Source organism: Pleurodeles waltl, chromosome 1_2, assembly GCF_031143425.1.
Source record: "Pleurodeles waltl isolate 20211129_DDA chromosome 1_2, aPleWal1.hap1.20221129, whole genome shotgun sequence".
Classification (NCBI taxonomy): Eukaryota; Metazoa; Chordata; class Amphibia; order Caudata; family Salamandridae; genus Pleurodeles; species Pleurodeles waltl.
The window spans coordinates 800,941,149-800,959,840 of record NC_090437.1 but is presented as its reverse complement, the minus strand read 5'-3'; the positions used below and the strand labels follow the sequence as shown (position 1 = coordinate 800,959,840).

The 18,692-nt window shown below is 42.1% G+C and overlaps 1 protein-coding gene across 3 annotated transcripts in view; it reads left to right on the top strand.

Annotated features, from left to right (window-relative positions):
- The window catches only part of MFAP3L (microfibril associated protein 3 like), a 288,930-nt gene extending 274,922 nt beyond the window's left edge, over positions 1 to 14,008 (top strand). For all 3 annotated transcript variants that reach the window (XM_069244277.1, XM_069244294.1, XM_069244285.1), the window contains one exon: positions 8,320 to 14,008. In XM_069244277.1, coding sequence (XP_069100378.1) covers positions 8,320 to 9,152 — 833 coding nt within the window. In that variant the 3' untranslated portion in view covers positions 9,153 to 14,008. The remainder of the gene's footprint in view (positions 1 to 8,319) is intronic.
- Positions 14,009 to 18,692: the final 4,684 nt, after the last annotated feature.

Here is an 18,692-nt window from a genome sequence, read left to right as displayed (position 1 = left end):
GCACACATTAATACATGAGAAATGTGCACTTAAATAAATGATTATATGAAATTCAGTGAGGGGACACCTAAGCAGAAAAAGGCTAAGATTTTATCATCCCCAAATTGATCAAGTAACAATTCCAATGACTAAATGAGTATATATGTCTATGCACATTAATAAATAGAAAGCCCGTGCAAAACGCCTTGTGCCTAATTTGACTATGCAGTTTGTTGAAAAAACAAAAATAAATCCAAAAGCAATTCGAAAGCAAAATAATTGTCCTAGGATGGCTATGCAGGCAAACAGCAGTAGCCTCTAACTGTCTTTGTCTTGGAATGGAAACTTTCCAAATTGAAACACCTAGCACTTCCTTTCAAGTCTAACTTGTAACAGAAAAGTCGAACATTTTAGGGCTAAGTGAGAAGATTCTGGTGCACTCCAAATGTTGATGATGATGATAAAGCCATCATGTGACTGAAGATGATGAAATGGTAGGTGAAACGGAGGCAGAGCAGCTGTGGCTGTTGAATCTCTTCATGAATCTATCCAGGCATTGTGAGACTGTCGTCCAATGTATGCCGATACATGTCAGCACAGTTCCAGACTCAAATGCAGCGGTTTTTGAGGTGTGCAGTTGCATTGCATTATGGAATGGCTTATTATGCTATCTGATTGGTCAAGTAAGCTCTCAGCAGTCACCAGAAAGTACAGCTTGTTGTTCCAGTGGAATGTTCAAGATGACAGTTTGAAAACAGTTCAAGCATTGGAAAACAAATCTCACTCAAGGAAGTTGAAGCCTGAACAAGCAAATTCTAGAGTGCACTCAGTTTCTTCTCTGAAATAGAATGTAGCAGGGGTGGCTCCTCCATTAGGGCGGAGAAGTGTTGCCCAGCCCCCCCTTCACCCTCCAGCAGCGGCAGCTGCAAACCTTTTCCCCAAAAACAGTAATAAACTGTGTTTAATATCATTTTTTAGGGAAAGGGAGGGGGGCATGGCAGGTGACGAACAGTGAGGGAGAGTGCCCAGCACTCGTCCTCAAAGCGCATGTGTGTTTGGCCAGCCGTCTCAGGCCGGCCAAACACACATGCGCAGTGGGCTCTCTCCAACACCGTTGCTGGGCTGGAGAGAGACTGCACAGGCTTCCAGTCTGCCTGGGAACACCCTATCTGGGCGCTCCCAACCAATCCTTGCGCTTCTCTAAGCAGCGTCAGGATTGGTGCAGGGCAGGCTGGGAGCCTGTGCCCGCAGAGGAGCGGATGGAGCGACGGAGGTAAGATTTTTTTTTTAATTCTTTTTTATTTAATCTCCCATCTCCCGCCACCCCCCAGCCCTCCCACCATGTGGCCCCACATTGTTTGCATGCCGCAAGCCGCAACTGGATTGTAGTAGCTTTGTGGTATTGGCAGGGCCACTGGAATTATTAAATGGGGAGAGCCAAGTTATGCAGCAGGGTTGAGTAAATTATGCTGCAAGAAATGGCAAATTATGCAGCATAATGCAGCACATTTTGTGATAGTATTACTTAATTGGTTAAATATGTTGTTAAAGTGCTTGAAAGCCATCATCAATAACTTTAAAAGTAGTTTGTTTTAATTCCTTATCTGTTTCCTTGATTCTCTCTGCAGCTTCTCTCTAAGTATGCCTGTTCTTTTATAGCAGCATATATCTTGACATAGATGTTGACAGTTTCTTTACAGGATGTGGTCCCAAAAGAAACTCACTGAATCCATATTGTCACTTCAATCTGATATGCATTTGGTTGCAGAACTCAAACTAGATTATCATAGCCACAGTTAGACCATATTCGAGGTATTATACACAGTCCCCTATGACTATTTGCTAATGGACTAGTAGCTGTAGATAGTTACCTGTACTTACACATTAGTATCCTTTGGCCATAAGGCTCAGAGCTAAGTTTTATATTACATTTTATGCTCCAGTACCCTGAATTAACCTTGAATTAATTAATTGATGAATTGGGCTGAATAGATAAGTCCATTATGAGTGATCAGAACATTTTTACCTTTTCGTTTCAGTGATCATATTAAAATGCAGGTGGGTGTGTTCTGTCATCTCTGTTAAAATGAGAAAACATTTTTTTAAAACCTTTAGGACTGTTAATTAGAGGTATTCACAATGCTTGCATTGTGTGAAACTGTATATTTACCTTGGGATTAATGTAGTGGTGTCCATGATGAGGAAACAGAACAGCCCCTTATGATTATCTGCACTGAGATATAAATCTTCATTGACCAGTGAAGCATATGAACTCCTATCAGTCATCAGTTGCGTAGCAGCATTTATGTCCCATGAACTTTAAAAAGGAACTGGAGTGAATGTCATCTAATGAAATTCTTAAACAATAAGGAAATCTGAGTTATTTCTGAAGGGATCAAATTTGATAGGGTATCTTTTCTAATACAAAACCATAAAGCGCAGGAGATGCCGTGATAACAGCATGGTAGTCCATTTTAGCTCTGCGAGAATAAGAACGTGGCTACAATTCCTGAACCATAGGAGACTGTGTTTAATGTTCCAGTAAATAGTACCCTTGCACCACCAGTTAAACTGTAACAGTCAAAAGTTCATTTATAGCATTGCTAATTGTAAAGATGGATATATCTTGTGTTTCTTAGAGAGACAAAAAGAAAGCTTTCCCCGTTCAGGATTTGGTTCAGGCTAATTTTCTGACATTTGTGCTGTTTCAATTGATGTGAATTCTTTTGTGGGTAGTTCACATAAGATTGCAGTTGCAGAAATTACAATAATTAAAGAAGTTGTAGCAGGCTCACTTGCACCAAAAGTAGATTCTTACTTGGTGTATTGGTGATAAGTATAAAGCTGGCGACACACTAAGCTCATCAGTCCCCAAAATGGGGCTAGTGATTTCAACATGGCTGTAACCTTCTTGGGTTAACTCCAGATCAGGGGGAAAAGGATGTACAGGACTAATATGGAAGCACTTTGGTGCCAGTGGGTGTTAAATATGGTGTTTTTGGCTAGGGTATGCACCTCAACAAGGCAGAACCCACCACGTTAGTCAGGGCAACTCAGTTACACACTAAAGATGACCTGTGCTCACCCCCTGGGAGCTCGGCACAGAGCAGATAGTCTTATCTCCAGAGGTCATGTGTAAAGTCTTTGTGCAATCCACTCAAAACAGTGACACAATAAATACACCACAAAAGAGACTCAACATGGCAATGTGTTTCTATATTATACCCATATAACATTGGACAAAGTGACATGAATCATAAGTACTGTGTCCATTATGCAAATCCTGAGGTGGTACTCGTCATCTTGGTTGGGCAAGAATAGACATGCCATACATCACAACATCAGAGCATGAGGCACAGCGGGTAGATAGTCACAATAATCTAATGAACACCATCTACCATTAGATATCATGAGACCAAAACCACGTAAATGAGAAAAATTATGCATATTCTGCCAATACCATATACTGAGTATCCTGATAAATGCAACAGGATATCATAACGTCGCTCATGTTATCATCAGGGCATGAAATACAGCAAGTTCAGGAAGGCACTTGAGGCAAAATACCTGAATATCATCAATACAGTGCAGAGTATGAACACTTTTACCGTGACAACACTTCTGAACCTATCCCCCAGTCATCCTACAGGAAACAGGGTGAACACAATATTCATTAGAAGGATTTCTCAAGTAATGCCGGTTGTAGGAAAGAATCACCTGTGTACCCAATGAAAAACTGATTGCAAAGCCCTGGTGCTCCTATTTGGTGTGACAGTATTTGAGGATTTTCCTGCTCAGGATGGTGTTCTCTCGAGATGTGTGGCCTGGGATGTTTGGACGCACCTACTAGATGATATATGGTACTTTCCTGAGTGGAACCCACAGCACGCCTTCCTAAATGTGGCGGGAGTCTCCCACAAGGAGGTTACGGAGAGAACCACATTCCTTCCCCCAGGCATGCCTGGTCGTGGGAGAGAGTGCTCTCACTTTAGGGACAGGTGGGGAAGACCTCCTTCAATCCTCCCTGTAGCAAGAACTGAAGTTGGGTTCACTGCCTGTGAAAGCGCAGTGCAGCTGTGGCAAGTAGCATGGCAGAGCGCGGTTGGCAAGACTTCCCTGGGTTCATTTTCCGACTGCTGCCATCTCCTCTGTGGCATGGGAGACCTCCCTGGGTCACTTCTTGCCGGGGCTGTGGCTGTCGAGCTGCACCACACCCCTCCTGTAGCCGCGCGTCCAGTCGGCAAAACACTCCTCCAGAGAGCGGATGGCCCATTATTCACCCTCGCCCCTCCCCTTGTTAGCTCTCCACACTGTGCAAAGAGCGGCCAGTGGGCTACCTGTCCCAAAGAGCCCTCAGCATGGGTCAAAGGTCCATGGAGCCTATACCAAGGTATGACGTGCTTCAGGCAATGGAAGGGAAAGTCTCCCCACGCTCTAGGAAGTCAACAAGAAAAGCGATCTCCCTGTGCTCTCCTGAGTCGAGTCCAGCGCTCTGCATGCACTTAGTAAGCGCTCACACTGCCGCCTTGGGGAGTGAAGAGCTGAAGTGCACATTGTACCAGGGGGCAGTAAAACAGCACTAATCCCACTCTGTCCCCTGGGAGAACACAGAAGGGAACACAAGGCAGGCAGCAGTGGGCAGGATGGCCAGCACAATAGGGCACTACTGGCAGATCCCCCAGGGAACCTTACAGTGTTGAATTAACCCCAAAGTCCGGAAGCAGCAAGACAACAAGCAGAGAAGCAATCCAGTGAGTCCTTCATGTCACCCAGCAGCAACAGGTGGCAGGGCGCAGCAGAAGAGCAGTCCAGATGAGTCCTTTGTGCAGTCCAGCAGTCCTCCTAACACATGTTTGGTCCAAGTTCCAAAAGCGCACTAAAAATCATGGGGGGTCAGAGCTCCTGTGCTCATGCTCAAAAATGCTCTTGTTCGAGGGTACCTTTTAAAGGAACCCTTTTAAGTGAAGCACAGCATCCTTTCATACCAGCCCTCTCTCCAGACATCAGTAGGCTGTAATCAGACCATTGTGGAAGGGCAGAACACAGCCTATTCACATGTAAGGTGTGAAGGACCCTCCTTTTCCCCAGTCCAGAATGACTATCAATATGCAGATACCTCTTCTGTCAGATACCTCTTCTGTCACGCTCAGCCCTTCCTGTGTTATGGCTGTCTGCAAAGTATGCACCAAGTGGAGCTGTCACTCAACCTCAGATGTGGATTGGAGTCAGGCTGCAAAGCACTAGAGTTATAAGCACAGACAAATCCCCACTTTCTAAAAGTGGCATTTCTAATGTAATGTAATGGTAAATCCACCTACACCAGTAAATAGGATTTCTCACTACCATTCTAAACATAGCAAACCTGCCTACGCTACACCTCACAGATCAGAAATGACGACTTAGACATATATCAGGAAATTCCCAATGCGAACATATGAGGTGAGCAGCACTCACAGTAGTGAAAACTAAAATAGGCTATCCTACCTTTTACATACACAGCACCTTGCCCATAGGGCTATCTAGGCCCTACCTTAGAGTTGAACTAGGTGGAATAAAAAGGAGTTTAGGCCTTGGCAAGTAGTTTGAGATGACAAGTCAATGTGGCAGTAAACTGCACATGCAGGAACTGCAGTGGCAGGCCTGAGACCAGTTTGAAAGGCTACTTCTGTGGGTGTCACAATCCAGTGCTGTAGGCCCGCTAGTAGCATTTAATTTACAGGCCCTTGGTACGTGGTATACCAGTTTACAAGGGACTTGCAGGTAAATTAAATATGCCAAACAAGTGTAAGCCAATCATACCAAGTTTTGGGGAAGAGAGCACATGCACTTTAGCACTGATGGCCAGCAGTAAAGTGCCAAGAGTCCTAAAACCGACATATACAGGGTCAGAGAAATAGTAGGAGAAAGGCAAAATGTTTGGGGATAACCCTGCAGAAAGGGCCATTTCCAAAAGTGGGGATCTGCTGAACAGCATCAGATGCACAGAGATTCTTAAGATGATCAATTCACAGATATCTGTTTTTATTTGCTTCAAGAAGTAGTGACAGGATTACAGCGTGTGCCTTCTACACCAAGAGCTGGAACAAGTAATATGTAAGATGGTCCAAAGACTTCCTTGTTAGGGTGGCATTCCTGAACTAGCTCGAGTAGCAGCCTCAGATGTAGGTATAGGGGAAACAATAACAATTTAATTTCCCTGTGCAGAGGATGCTCCTTCAAAATTACTGTCTGCATAGAAGTGAGAATTTTCTATGTAGGAGTAAAGAATTTCTCTGCAGTGTAGTTTACATGTGATCTGTGTGTTATGGGGGTCATTTGTCCCTCATCGTAAACTACATATGTATAGTCTGAATGGTGAGGGACAACTCTAGTTACTAGGGTTGTCTTATTGCTCCACATCTATGACATGTCTGCTTGCATTCAACGTAAGATAACAGTGCGTGTTTTTGTCCACTTTTTCACACAGCAAAATGTGGCAATTAAGCGCTTATAAAATCCAAGAGCCCAAACAGGGCTTGCAAATTTCCTAATGTGTTTGGGGGTTGTAAAGTAGCACACTTTTTAGGAAGTCCTATGCCAATCATTTACCCTCAGTGGACAATCCATATGTAAGGAAAATCGTGTTAAGATATGCAACCTAAGATTTTTATATGTTTATTTTGTAGCACTTTTGGGTTAATATAGTCACTACTATATCCATACTGTTCATTCTGTGTAAGTGTTCTGTTAAGTGATCTGTTATGTAGGTGTCATCACTGTATGATAACACATCTGGATCTCCATTATTCTTGCAAATGAAATCCCAAGACTATTCATATACCCCTGGGATAATCTTGCATAGGAGTACTGAACACTGCAGAATGAGTAAATGGTTAGATACTGCAATTTGGCTGCTGCATTTTGGTTAAAGAACCTGTTCAATGTATGCAATGCTGTTTAATGGTTCTTAAGTTTGTATCATTCCAGTACTGTGAGGGCTTTTGTACCATGTATACACATGTATGTTCATTTATCTATATTTCTATAATCTACAATTATTCTATATGAATTGCCTGGTTGCAACACTGCAAAAAAGGAAATGTTTGTGGTGGAATGACAAGGCACTATCATACCTTAATACTGTAACTAATCTAGGGTGGCCCTTGTATAGCTCTTTGCTTCTAGGTTTAAAGGGTACTAAGCCTGAATTTGAAGCTCACTCTGTAAGGAAATCACGTGGCACAGAATCTGTGAATACACATACAAGAAAACATATGTAGTTTAAGACTTTATTTAAATCAACATCCTAATCTAGTACATAAAATGTAGATCAGTGAAACTAACAGACTATATAATAGCCAAATAAGCAATTAATAAACAAAATATTAACACATTTTAACGGTTGCTTCAGATTTTCATTACCTGGAATGATGGAAACAGTTGTCCACTAACCTCTCTCTTCTAGCCCTTAGAGCTTTAATATTCTCTTGCCATAAACACTATCTATGCATACTCTAATTGCCAAACCAAAGGCAGGTCCTTCCAAATGGATACCAGCACCAATCCTCTCTCCAGCATCCTTACGCATTGTTGGAGTTTCCTAGAGTAAACCGGTGTGCTCATTTTAACACCAGAACTAAGTTATCAACGAGATGCACAAACATTGGGCCATTGGTGTTTCAACTTGGTTAGGCTGTTAAAATGTTTGGGGATAACCCTGCAGAAAGAGCCATTTCCAACAGTGGGGATCCGCTGAACAGCATCAGATGCACAGAAATTCTTAAGATGATGATTTTCACACATATCTGTTTTATTTTCTTCAGAAGTAGTGACAGGATTACAGCGTGTGTGCCTTCTGTGCCAAGAATTGGAACAAGTAATATGTAAGATGGTCCAATTACCCTCGAGAGAAGCTCAGACACAAAGACCAATCCAAGCATAAAATGTACAAATAAAGCTCTTGTTCCAGAGTAGTTCCTTAGCTGCATTACCTATGTGTAATTTGAAAATGAAATTACAGTTCACCTGTTATACTGTATTACTTTGGTGCTCAGAGATTGACATTTTATCATCCTAAATGTGTCAGTGAAATAAAGGTCAATAAGTGTCTTCACATGCATTCGCAATATTTCGATTGAGTGATTGGGTATGCATATTCCATATGTATTACGTACACTTTGCGATGACGTGTATCTTGCTCACGTGACATTCGAAGACTGAAGAAAATATTAGGTTATATTAGGTCCAATACTGTAAAAACTGTGTTTAAAATGGAAGTCATAATTAAACTGAATTTCGCATGTCCGATGTTAGAACAGTATCTGATTTGGACTTCATTATTTTTTCCATATTGTTTTGCAGATGGAAAATGGTGGATCCTTGATGATGGCCTGTTGAACATCACTAGTGTGACCTTTGAAGATCGTGGTAAATACACATGTGTGGCTTCAAATGCCCATGGGAGTGTAAATAACACGGTCACCCTGAGGGTCATCTTTACCACTGGGGACATGGGCATCTACTATATGATTGTCTGCCTTGTAGCTTTCACCATTGTTATGATCTTGAACATCACAAGGCTGTGCATGATGAGCAGTCACTTGAAGAAAACTGAGAAAGCCATTAATGATTTTTTCCGTACAGAAGGAGCAGAGAAGCTGCAGAAGGCATTTGAAATTGCTAAGCGTATTCCAATTATTACATCTGCAAAGACCCTTGAGCTTGCCAAAGTAACCCAGTTCAAGACAATGGAATTTGCCAGGTATATCGAGGAGTTGGCTAGGAGCGTGCCACTCCCACCTCTCATCATGAACTGCAGAACAATAATGGAGGAAATCTTAGAGGTGGTTGGACTGGAGGAACAGGGGCAGACCTCTGTGGGGCCCGCTGCCCAGGGCCAACGTGGTTGTGATGGGGTGCTGTCTATTCAGAATGTTTTAAAGCGCAGGGATTCTCCCACCACTGACTCTGATGCCTCATCACTCCATGATGCACCACCCCAGCAAATTGCAATAAAGGTGTCCGTTCATCCATTAGTTGCACAAGAGTCTCTTGACACCCAGTCACAGCACAGTGCACAGTCTGAAAACAAGGAGGAAACTATTGCACAAGCACCAGCACTTTCTTCGAAGCTAACCACAGTTGTGTCAGTCGACGACTCAACAGCATGCATTATTTACGAAAGCCATGTATAGTATCAAAAAAGTATGCATATCATTAAAGTCAGGTAGAGCTACTGGTGAAATGCAAAAGAATATTCCACTTAGCCTTATCAAGAGACTCTATCATATGTAAAGCATGCTGGGGAAATATGTCAGTGTTCATTTGGCAACATAATTGTGTCTTGTAAATTTTAGCCCTCACAATTCTCTGTAGAAATGATTTACCTCTTGTATTTTTACCAAGGTCTGCCCAGATGCAATCGATCTCTAGGCCAACAGTTTTGGGCTTGTCTTTGGGAAATACATAGAATATTCTATACTTGCAAGCTTAACATTCAGAAAAAGATAATCACATTTCACAGTCCATGTAGTAGCAGTGTTTCACAGCAATCTATAGGTAACGAGCCGTAAGGCATAGCCCATAGGCTGCAAGCGGTAAGGATTATCCCTAGTGATTAGCAGGCACTGGTAAAAGCCTTGCAACTTGTCGTGTAAGGCCATTTTGTCACTTCTAGGGTGTTTGTGGTAACATGACGTTCTTTTCTTAAAGTTTAGTCTGTTGCCACCTTAATTAAAATTTCTTGTACCGAACCCTCAGTGTTTTCTTAATCTCTCCCATTCTTACTTCACAGCGAGAGACCAAAAATATACACTGGAATTATTCTTTCTTAATTTTATGTGGACTCACTCTCTCCCATTCCCTTTCTCTTTTTTGCTTTTCGAAAACCGCCATCAAGTTAAGATAATGCACAAGAGGCACCACTGTGATAAGTGCTGTGATAAGCGGGTAAACGTCAATTTGCCAAGAAAATCCCAACAATTTTTAATATTTGCAATGGAAGCAAAATCATATAGCTTCTCGAGAAACAGATGCAAAGACAAACTTCCTATTCTGCTATGTGCTTCCTAGTGTACCCTAACTTGAATAGCCCCTCCATCTCCACCATTCAGGATGTTGGTATTGGAGTGCAAAACCTCGAGCCTCTAATCTTACATAGTAGTTTCAAAACATGCAATAGATTACAGAATAGCAATTAATCCCTTTTTCCCCACCTTGAAAGAATAACATACCCCACTCCTTTCTCTGTGATTTAAACTCATGTAGACTTTCGAGTGTTGAGTGGTTCTACACACTGCTGGTGGATGAGATATGATGACTAGTCAGTGGTCAATTCTAATTGTTACACTTGATGGTGTGACATATTCGCAACCAGTTTCTGGGTCTGAAACAAGCTTATATGAATCATCTGTAGTGCGGAACGTAGCCAGTTATGATGCAACGTGATACTGAAGGTGTTCTTCTGTATACGTCCTTCTATGATACCTTCATTAGAATCATGTTGTACAGCATTTAGGACTTCCTTCTTTGGTGTTGATGCAAATGCATCTATTCACTTTTCTCAGTGTCCAGATTTGTTGCTCCTCTACTGTAAATGTTGAGTTATTTCTTTGTGAGATTGGTCCATTGTTCAGAACTCCTGATAGCCTCATCATTAAAAGCATCTCGGAGAGCTGCAGCTGACAGCACATCTGAGTAGAAGACGTATGAGTCACTCATCAGTGGTGTGCTTTGCAGTACTAAGATATGCTTTGAAGACTTAACAAAGGACCTAGTTGACTTGGTGTTGCTAAGTTTCTGCCCCCTGTACCACATTTGTTTGTGTCCCCAGGACCTTTTTTCTTGACGCTATTAACATCCATAGCAACACAAAAGGATAGACATCCTGCTGAACAATACAAACACTCACCCCCCCAGTCACAGATCTGGGTTTAATCAATTGTTCTTTTGCTCATTATACCACCCCAGTTTGGACCCAGCCATATGCAAATCAGTCTTGACCCTGTTCCTCATGGGAACAGTCCAGCCCGAACTGCCAAGCCAGGTCCTCCCTGGACAAGAAACAAGCATCCTGGGACTGGTTTCCGGGTATCACCCTTCATCAGCCAGGCTAGCTTGAATCCAGTGGCACAGTGAGCACGGAACCCACATCTGGGCATACCCTTCCTACTTAGGGCAACTTTAGCAACACAAAAGGATGATGGACAGAGTGCTGAACAATGCAAACACTCACCCCCCCAGTGATAGATCTGGGTTTAATCAATTGTTCTTTTGCTCACTAGGCCTCCCCAGTTTGGACCCAGCCATATGTAAATCAGTCTTGACCCTGTTCCTCATGGGAACAGTCCAGCCCGAACTGCCAAGCCAGGTACTCCCTAAACCGGAAACAAGCATCCTGGGACTGGTTTTAGGGTATCACCCTTCATCAGCCAGGCTAGCTTGAATCCAGTGCTTGTTTCCAGTCCAGGGAGGACCTGGCCTGGCAGTTCGGGCTGGACTGTTCCCATGGGGAACAGGGTCAAGACTGATTTGCATATGACTGTATCCAAACTGGGGTGGCATGGTGAGCAAAATAATGATGGATTAAACCCAGATCTGTGACTGGGGGTGAGTGTTTGAAAAGTTTCATCACTCCATCTATCATCCTTTTGTGTTGCTATTAACAGCCTCGGAAGTGCGATTGTCAGCTTTTATAACAAACACGTATTTCTTAGCCTCCAAGAAGAAATAGTTCAGTGCTGGTACCATCTGTGTTACACTTGTAGAATATAATAATAAATTTAAATAGGAACCATTCATCAATGACTTCCAGGATATATCTTCATGACATTATAAGACCAAAGAAATCCAGAGTTATAGCTTCCTAAACTCCTGATGAGTGATTAGGCATGTGCAGCATGACTGGATTGTCACCTTAATTTGGTGCATTGGCACACATGATGTTCCTTCAACAAACTCTTTATCAGACCTTTCGTGCAGCTACAGTTTACCTATGACCTTGTCGTAGCATGAACCCTACCTTCTGAGGTAACTTTTTAAGGATTATGATCTACTCGACCTGAGCAGAGTGCCACAGGAACCAAGTGACCGTCCTCTCAGAGAATGTCTGCGTGTGATGAAAGCTCTAAAGACAGATTTTGAAAGACACAAGCCCCACTTGGGTGCATAATCATGCTCTTGATATGGTATAGGGAACCCAATATGGTATATAGAACCTAGATGCCTTTGTTTTGTTTTTCATGACTTTGTTTACTTGTTGCATATTAACCTAAGCTGAATCCTTGCTGCACTCGAAAAAGGAGATATGGAAAAATATTTTGACTCCCACATACTGTGTCATTCCAGAGGGGGGTTATTCATGGTGCACTAAACGGGGTCCCCCAAAACTAGCTGTCAGAAGGTAGTCACAAATCAATTTTCCAAAAAAAGCATATCCTCTCATATAAAATATTATAGGTATAGATTTGCATCGGTAACAATCAGACGTGTTATTACTACAACTCAAGAAGTGAAATAACAATGCCCAGACATCAGCTGAGCTGCGCATTGTGGTGAGTTTTTGACAGCTATCCAGATGCAATGTAAAAATAAAGGCACATGGAGGTAAAGAAAGTAAATTGTGAACTAAAAGAAAAATATTTTCAAGGCTTCGTCAGGATTGTAAATTTCATGTTGCTACATTCGTTATTATTACAATGGTAAGTGCTTGGATTTGGGGGGATCTCCACCTGAATGTCCAAATGTACAATTTACAGTATTTTTCTACAATTCTTTTGGTGGGAAGCGAGCTGGTTAGTAATTGGTTCTTATTGTATTATCAATCTAATCACTGGAGAAGTCTTACATTGCAGCCCACAGACCTTTTATAAATCATATGATGTCACAAAAATACATATCAAATATGTATTAAGCTATATATTTACCCTATAAGTGCAGCAAAGGAGATTAACTATTTCTATCTCTCTATTGTCATTTGTCTTATTCTTCCCTTCCTTTTCCACTCTCTCCTGCCCTACTGCTTTCTCATTCCTTTCTTACCCCTGCTCTTTCATTCATTACATACTACAATTATAACATAGGATTTAAGCCCTTTTAGAATATTTGATTGGTCCGGGTGTATTGTCTATGGTTTTTTATTCACAACATGAAGTTTGAGGTATTTTAGAAAAGAATTCAGCCTTCTCTTGGGAACAACAGTTGGACAAGAATGCCCGTGTTTAATCCCCATGTGAGATAAGTAAGTTGATAATGATATAGTCTTTATAGTGGTTTATTAAGTTAAACTAAAAATAAGGTGAAACTGGCAGGACAATCTTTATAAACCACAGGCTGTGTTTGTCCGCAATAAATAACCGCCTCCATAGAGATCCCACGATGTGGAGTTCATTTTGCAGGCCGTAGAGGTAACCACCTTGTATGCATGCTTTCTTTAACATCACAAGAGCAACGTATCATGAATTGCATGCTCATTCAATTTGTTCCTCTGAATTCATTGCACCTATCAGGTCTACATATAAAAAAACATCGTTTCATCAATGAAAGTAGTGCAACATGATCTTAAATATCCAAGGTAAAAATATTGCCCCCCACATACAGAAAATATATATATATATTTTTTTTTCAGTGCAGCTGGCCTTTCTAAGGTTAGCCAGGACTGGAAGTGCAAGCCAGATCTATTGACTTAACCAATGTTTAATTCTGATGTTGATTATATCTGCATATTAACATCGCCTTTGCCTTCCATGTGTTGTCTCCAATGATTTGTTGTTTCTGCGTCTGGGGTAGAGCAGCTGTTAATTCGGCGTCACTAGATGTCCGCCCAAAAAGCCAGCACAGTGTTTTAAAAAAGTACAGCTTGTTTTGTGGTGAAAACCTGCATTCGGCTCTTTGCTCAGGTTAAAAAAAATAACCCTTTTATCATATTACATATGGATGTTTGTCAGTCACGTCACAGCTCGTGGATTTAAAAGCACTTTAAAAAAATATGTTCTCGAATAAGCATTGTACAAGTGAATAAATGACGATTTATGAAAGTCACGTTTTCTATCTATACATTCGTCTTCATTGAACTCTTAGTCGCCTCAACCACAAATCCCGCCACTCACACGTGACTCCATCGCCAAAGCACCAATAACGTGCTGGTGGGTAGTATTAACTTCCGTTGACAAAATAAGTCAGTGGTGGCCTTCCCTTGTTTTGTAAAGCGGTGGAGGTGATCAAGGCGACGTAATTGTTTATGGGGGAGCGAGGTGGATTTACTCTGCTTGCAATGCACCCTGAGTGCATAGATTAAGTACTAAGGGCCAGATGTAGCAAAGGTTTTGACCCATTCTGTGTCTATGGGAAAATGTGTTTGTACATTTGGCCCTAAGTGAGCACATAACGCTGCCGCGCAGAGCTCGTGGAGTTTCCATTCTGGTCTTGTCAGACGCCACAGGCACAGCTCTTCACTTAAAAGCAGCCTGCCTATTCTGGCAGCTCAGAGCTGACGGGAATGTACCACATGTTCGCTTCTGTTTACGCAGTGTTTACTCCAATAGTGCGCCACTGGAATGTGCGTTATGTAGCGCGGGAAACAGCAGTCGCAGAAGTGTTCACCTACAAAGTTGCTAAACCATTAAAAAATCACAAAACCAAATGATTTGCTTTATTTCATTATTTGGAGCAACTCACTGAAATGTATAATTCCTGAATTTTAACCTTTGCAGCTAACAACGGTGTCGTCTGTTCCCATTTGCTGGTTTGGGATTTTTAGACATCTGTATAATGCGGAGTAACTGGGGAAGCGGCGTAACAACACTGATTTCTCATTTCTGGACCTTTCCCAACTGGAGATTGCAGTTTCTTTTTGTAGCCAAATGCCTAAGTGAAAACACCGCGGATGGAGTGTAATCCTGATATAGCCGGTGTCTTGCTTTACAGGCCGCATCGTGATTATCTGTTGGCACATAATCTTTACCAATCGGTGCCATGATGTAAAAAATGGAAGACGGGATTTAAAGGGAAATTGGACACAGTCGACCGCTGTTGGCAAAGCCTAAACCGAGTAAACTTGCAAAGAAGAGATAACTTCTCAAAATTTGCAAAAAGACAGAGGCTATGTTCTGGTGCACAACTGCACAACCACCCCACACCCCTGTGATCATACCAATCGAGTAAATGGAAAATAACACATATAGGTACAAACACCCAAATCAAATTCTTAAATGTAATTGACAAGAATAGAAACATCCAAATCGTTCCAAAAGTACATTTAACACACCACGCACCCAGATGTAACACATTAATTACCCCATATGCGATAAAGAAACACAGGACACATATACCATTGAAATGAATGTATTGAAGGCAAAGGAGGGGTTGGCAGGGTAAAATAATTGTGTATCTACTGAAGCAATTATTTATTTTTCTATAATACAAACACCCAGACCCAAAACACATGAACTGTGTATTTATAACATGGCATGCGAGAGTGCCTGAGGTACCACCTCACCAAGCACATTTAAACTGGACTGAATGCTCATCACTACACAGTTTGCACAAGCACTGTAGGAAGATGCTCTAACCTCCTGCGAGAAGCGCCATAGCTTTACCACATTGAAAAGGATCTTCTCCTGGCTGTTCTAATCGGCAAAATGAAACGAAGGAGGAACTCTGTGAATACACATTTAAGCATCATACAACACTGCACAACTTTACTGACAATTAATGTTTCCGGAGTTATCGCCTAAGGACCACATCAAGAACATCCTACACATAATATCACACCCCAATAGAGGACATCGGAGGCTATGCCTACTAAGACCAAACATTACAGGGCAGATTTACTAACATTTCACGCAACTCAGCTCAGCACGGCAATTTGTGATGTGTTGGATAAAAGGGAGGCATCGGGAATGCACCATATTTACAAAGATATGGTGCAGTTCTGCTTTCTCCTTGCCCTGGCTCCCTATGTGCTGCCTAGTGCCACCAGAGGCACCCTTGCACTATGGTGCAAGGGTGCCTGTGTTACAACCAGGATTGTTTTGGTGCTGGAAGGCACACCTTCCTATACAAAAACAATCCTTAAAGGCATTATCCTTTTTCCATATGTGATGCGGAATGCATCACGCATAGAAAAAGGAAGTAACAATAAGAAGTAAAGATATGGCTCTTAGGTACTCCTAGACCTTTGTAAATCTAGGAGTGCACCAAAATACATGGGTGGATGCATGGGACAGCCCATGCTCCACCCATGTACCGCCTCCCTGTCACAAGGTAATGCAGGCCAGTGAAATGCGTTACCTTGGATTTACTAAACCATGCAGTGCCACGCTTAGTAAATCCCAATTAAGGGCTGGTGTTGTCTTGCCTGATGCAAGGAAAACTCAAGCCGTTAATAAATCTGACCCCAAATCTGCATGCCTAGAGAACATGGCCTGAAAGTAAATTACCTCTTTAAGCAAGTTTTTAATCTGCAGTCTACCAGTAATTCACAATTGGCAACACTTGAGAGGTTAGACGGAATAAAGCCCACTGGAAATGCTTATTTAGACCGAAACGAAGGCCCTCACCGTTGGGTGAAGTGGCAAAGTGATTTCGATCTGTCTTACCTATTAGCCTCATGGTCTACCCTTGCTGCCATAAACAAAGGGCAATGAAGCAATGATAGACTCCTTGTGACAAACCCTGGTTAAGCTTGTAGGGGTCAGGAAAGGCAGTGGCCAGAACTTCCACCATGTAGGCAACAATATACTTATCTTAACCACCAGTACGCCCTCCGCCCTTCTGCACCCGTTGACCAAGAATGTATTTCAACAATCCATAAAAAAATTATCCATATACGCCTACATTGAACATCAGAATGAAATCCCATTTTCCCTTTACACTCTACCATGCTTATCAATGCCCGTTCTGCCAATAAAGATGACATCCGAGATATATGACCTAAACTAGTATGCCAATCTGAACACAGCTTACACTTATAGCAACCTCTGTCTTCAATAAGCCTATCCCAGATAGGTACAAGATATACAATTCTGCATCACAAATGTATGCACATACTCAAGAATATGCATCTTTGCTGTGCACAAGCTGCCCTTGACTCTCATGCTCTATCCCATATCCTACACTCCAAATAAGCCATCTGAAAGTTTCCACTCGGTTCTCTACACCAGTCAAAAGGCACCATTTCCGCGTTATCAACAGACCTCCTGGGCTGAAACTAATCCTCAAAAAGGGATTCAAAATCTTTGCAGCAAATACCACACAGTCAGACACACTCAAAAATACTGATGTCAAATCACTATCTGGTTCAGGGCAAAGTAACAAAGGAATTCTTCATCTCCTTCCTGGATATTACCTTCCATATTACCTTCCTTGCCCACAGAAATGGAAACATACTAGATTTCATCCTCTGTGATCCATTCACCCATTCTCTACGGTATACTCTGACAACTACAGCATCTCCTTAGCCATAACTTGCCAATCAAACCAGATAAAGGGCCTCTTAACCCAATGTATGACCATTTGCTCATTTTAAAGTTTACATACCACATTATCGTACAGATTCCTGCTGCTTAAGTCATTAGAAGTTTTCACTGGCATTGACCACCACACCATCTTAAGTATCCTCTTGTCCCTCAGGGATATCACCAAACTGATCCCCTAGTACCGTTTGCCTTTCCTCTGTTAATAGGGATACCTTCACAAACCTTTCATCTTCACAACTCCCTGTCTCCTCCGGGCTTCCAAAAGACTCAATCCTTGTATCCATTCTCTTCAGTCTCACAACTGAGCATTTAGATGCTCTGCTCACAACTGAGAACCAAACAAAGTCTCAATAAACCAACAACACTCGGGTGGGTCTACATTAGGGTGCCATCAGAAGTTGCCATTTATAACTTTAAATTCTGCCGCATGCTAAACTGAATGTCTGCTAAATACTGTAAAATATGTATGGCAAAACAGAGTTTGACGTAGGTGAAAGAGGTCTTGGCTTAGAATTTTCAACTCTGAACGTGCAGCACCTCTATCAGTCCTCCTGTAATATCGGATGCATGCTAATTAAACAAGAATTAGCACTTCATTTGGTTTGTACTTTTTGACCTGTTGACTTTGCCAGTGCTTTTTGCTATTTCAGTGCAGCGTCACCAGAAAAAAGAAAAACGTCATATTGACATGAGCACATACATGCATTTGTATGCATCATGATGCTGCTGATTCTGTACGAGTACACGTCACATGCAAACACACGCAGGTGAACATACTATTCCAAAATGAGGTAAAACAAAAAATGAATTTTTACTCGCACAAAACTTTTTGAAAACAGATCTGCCCAGCAGCAAATGGGAGCTGCAGGCCACCCCCAAAAATTGAAATATATTGGGGACGGTGGAGGCAGGGATAACCACAGGAGTAGGTGGGGGAGTGGGTTTAGGAGCAAAAGGAACTTGGCAGGAGTAACAGACAAGCTTGAGGTGGGGAATATATATATATTTTTTTCTCCAAAAGCCCAGGTGGGGGAAAAATGGACAAGCTGGAAGGAGGGTGAAGGAGAAACTAGGAGAACAGACAAAGGGGCCAGGTTTTTAGGGCGGTGGGAGTAGCACACGGGAGATAGTGCACGGAAACACAAACACTGTTATGGAGCTCTCAATGGCACAGAAAAAGAAAAGTGGTTTTCTGATTGTAAGCAGTGGAAGTCATCCACTGATTAACGTGGTAAACATAGAATGCTGCAAGGAAGGTAC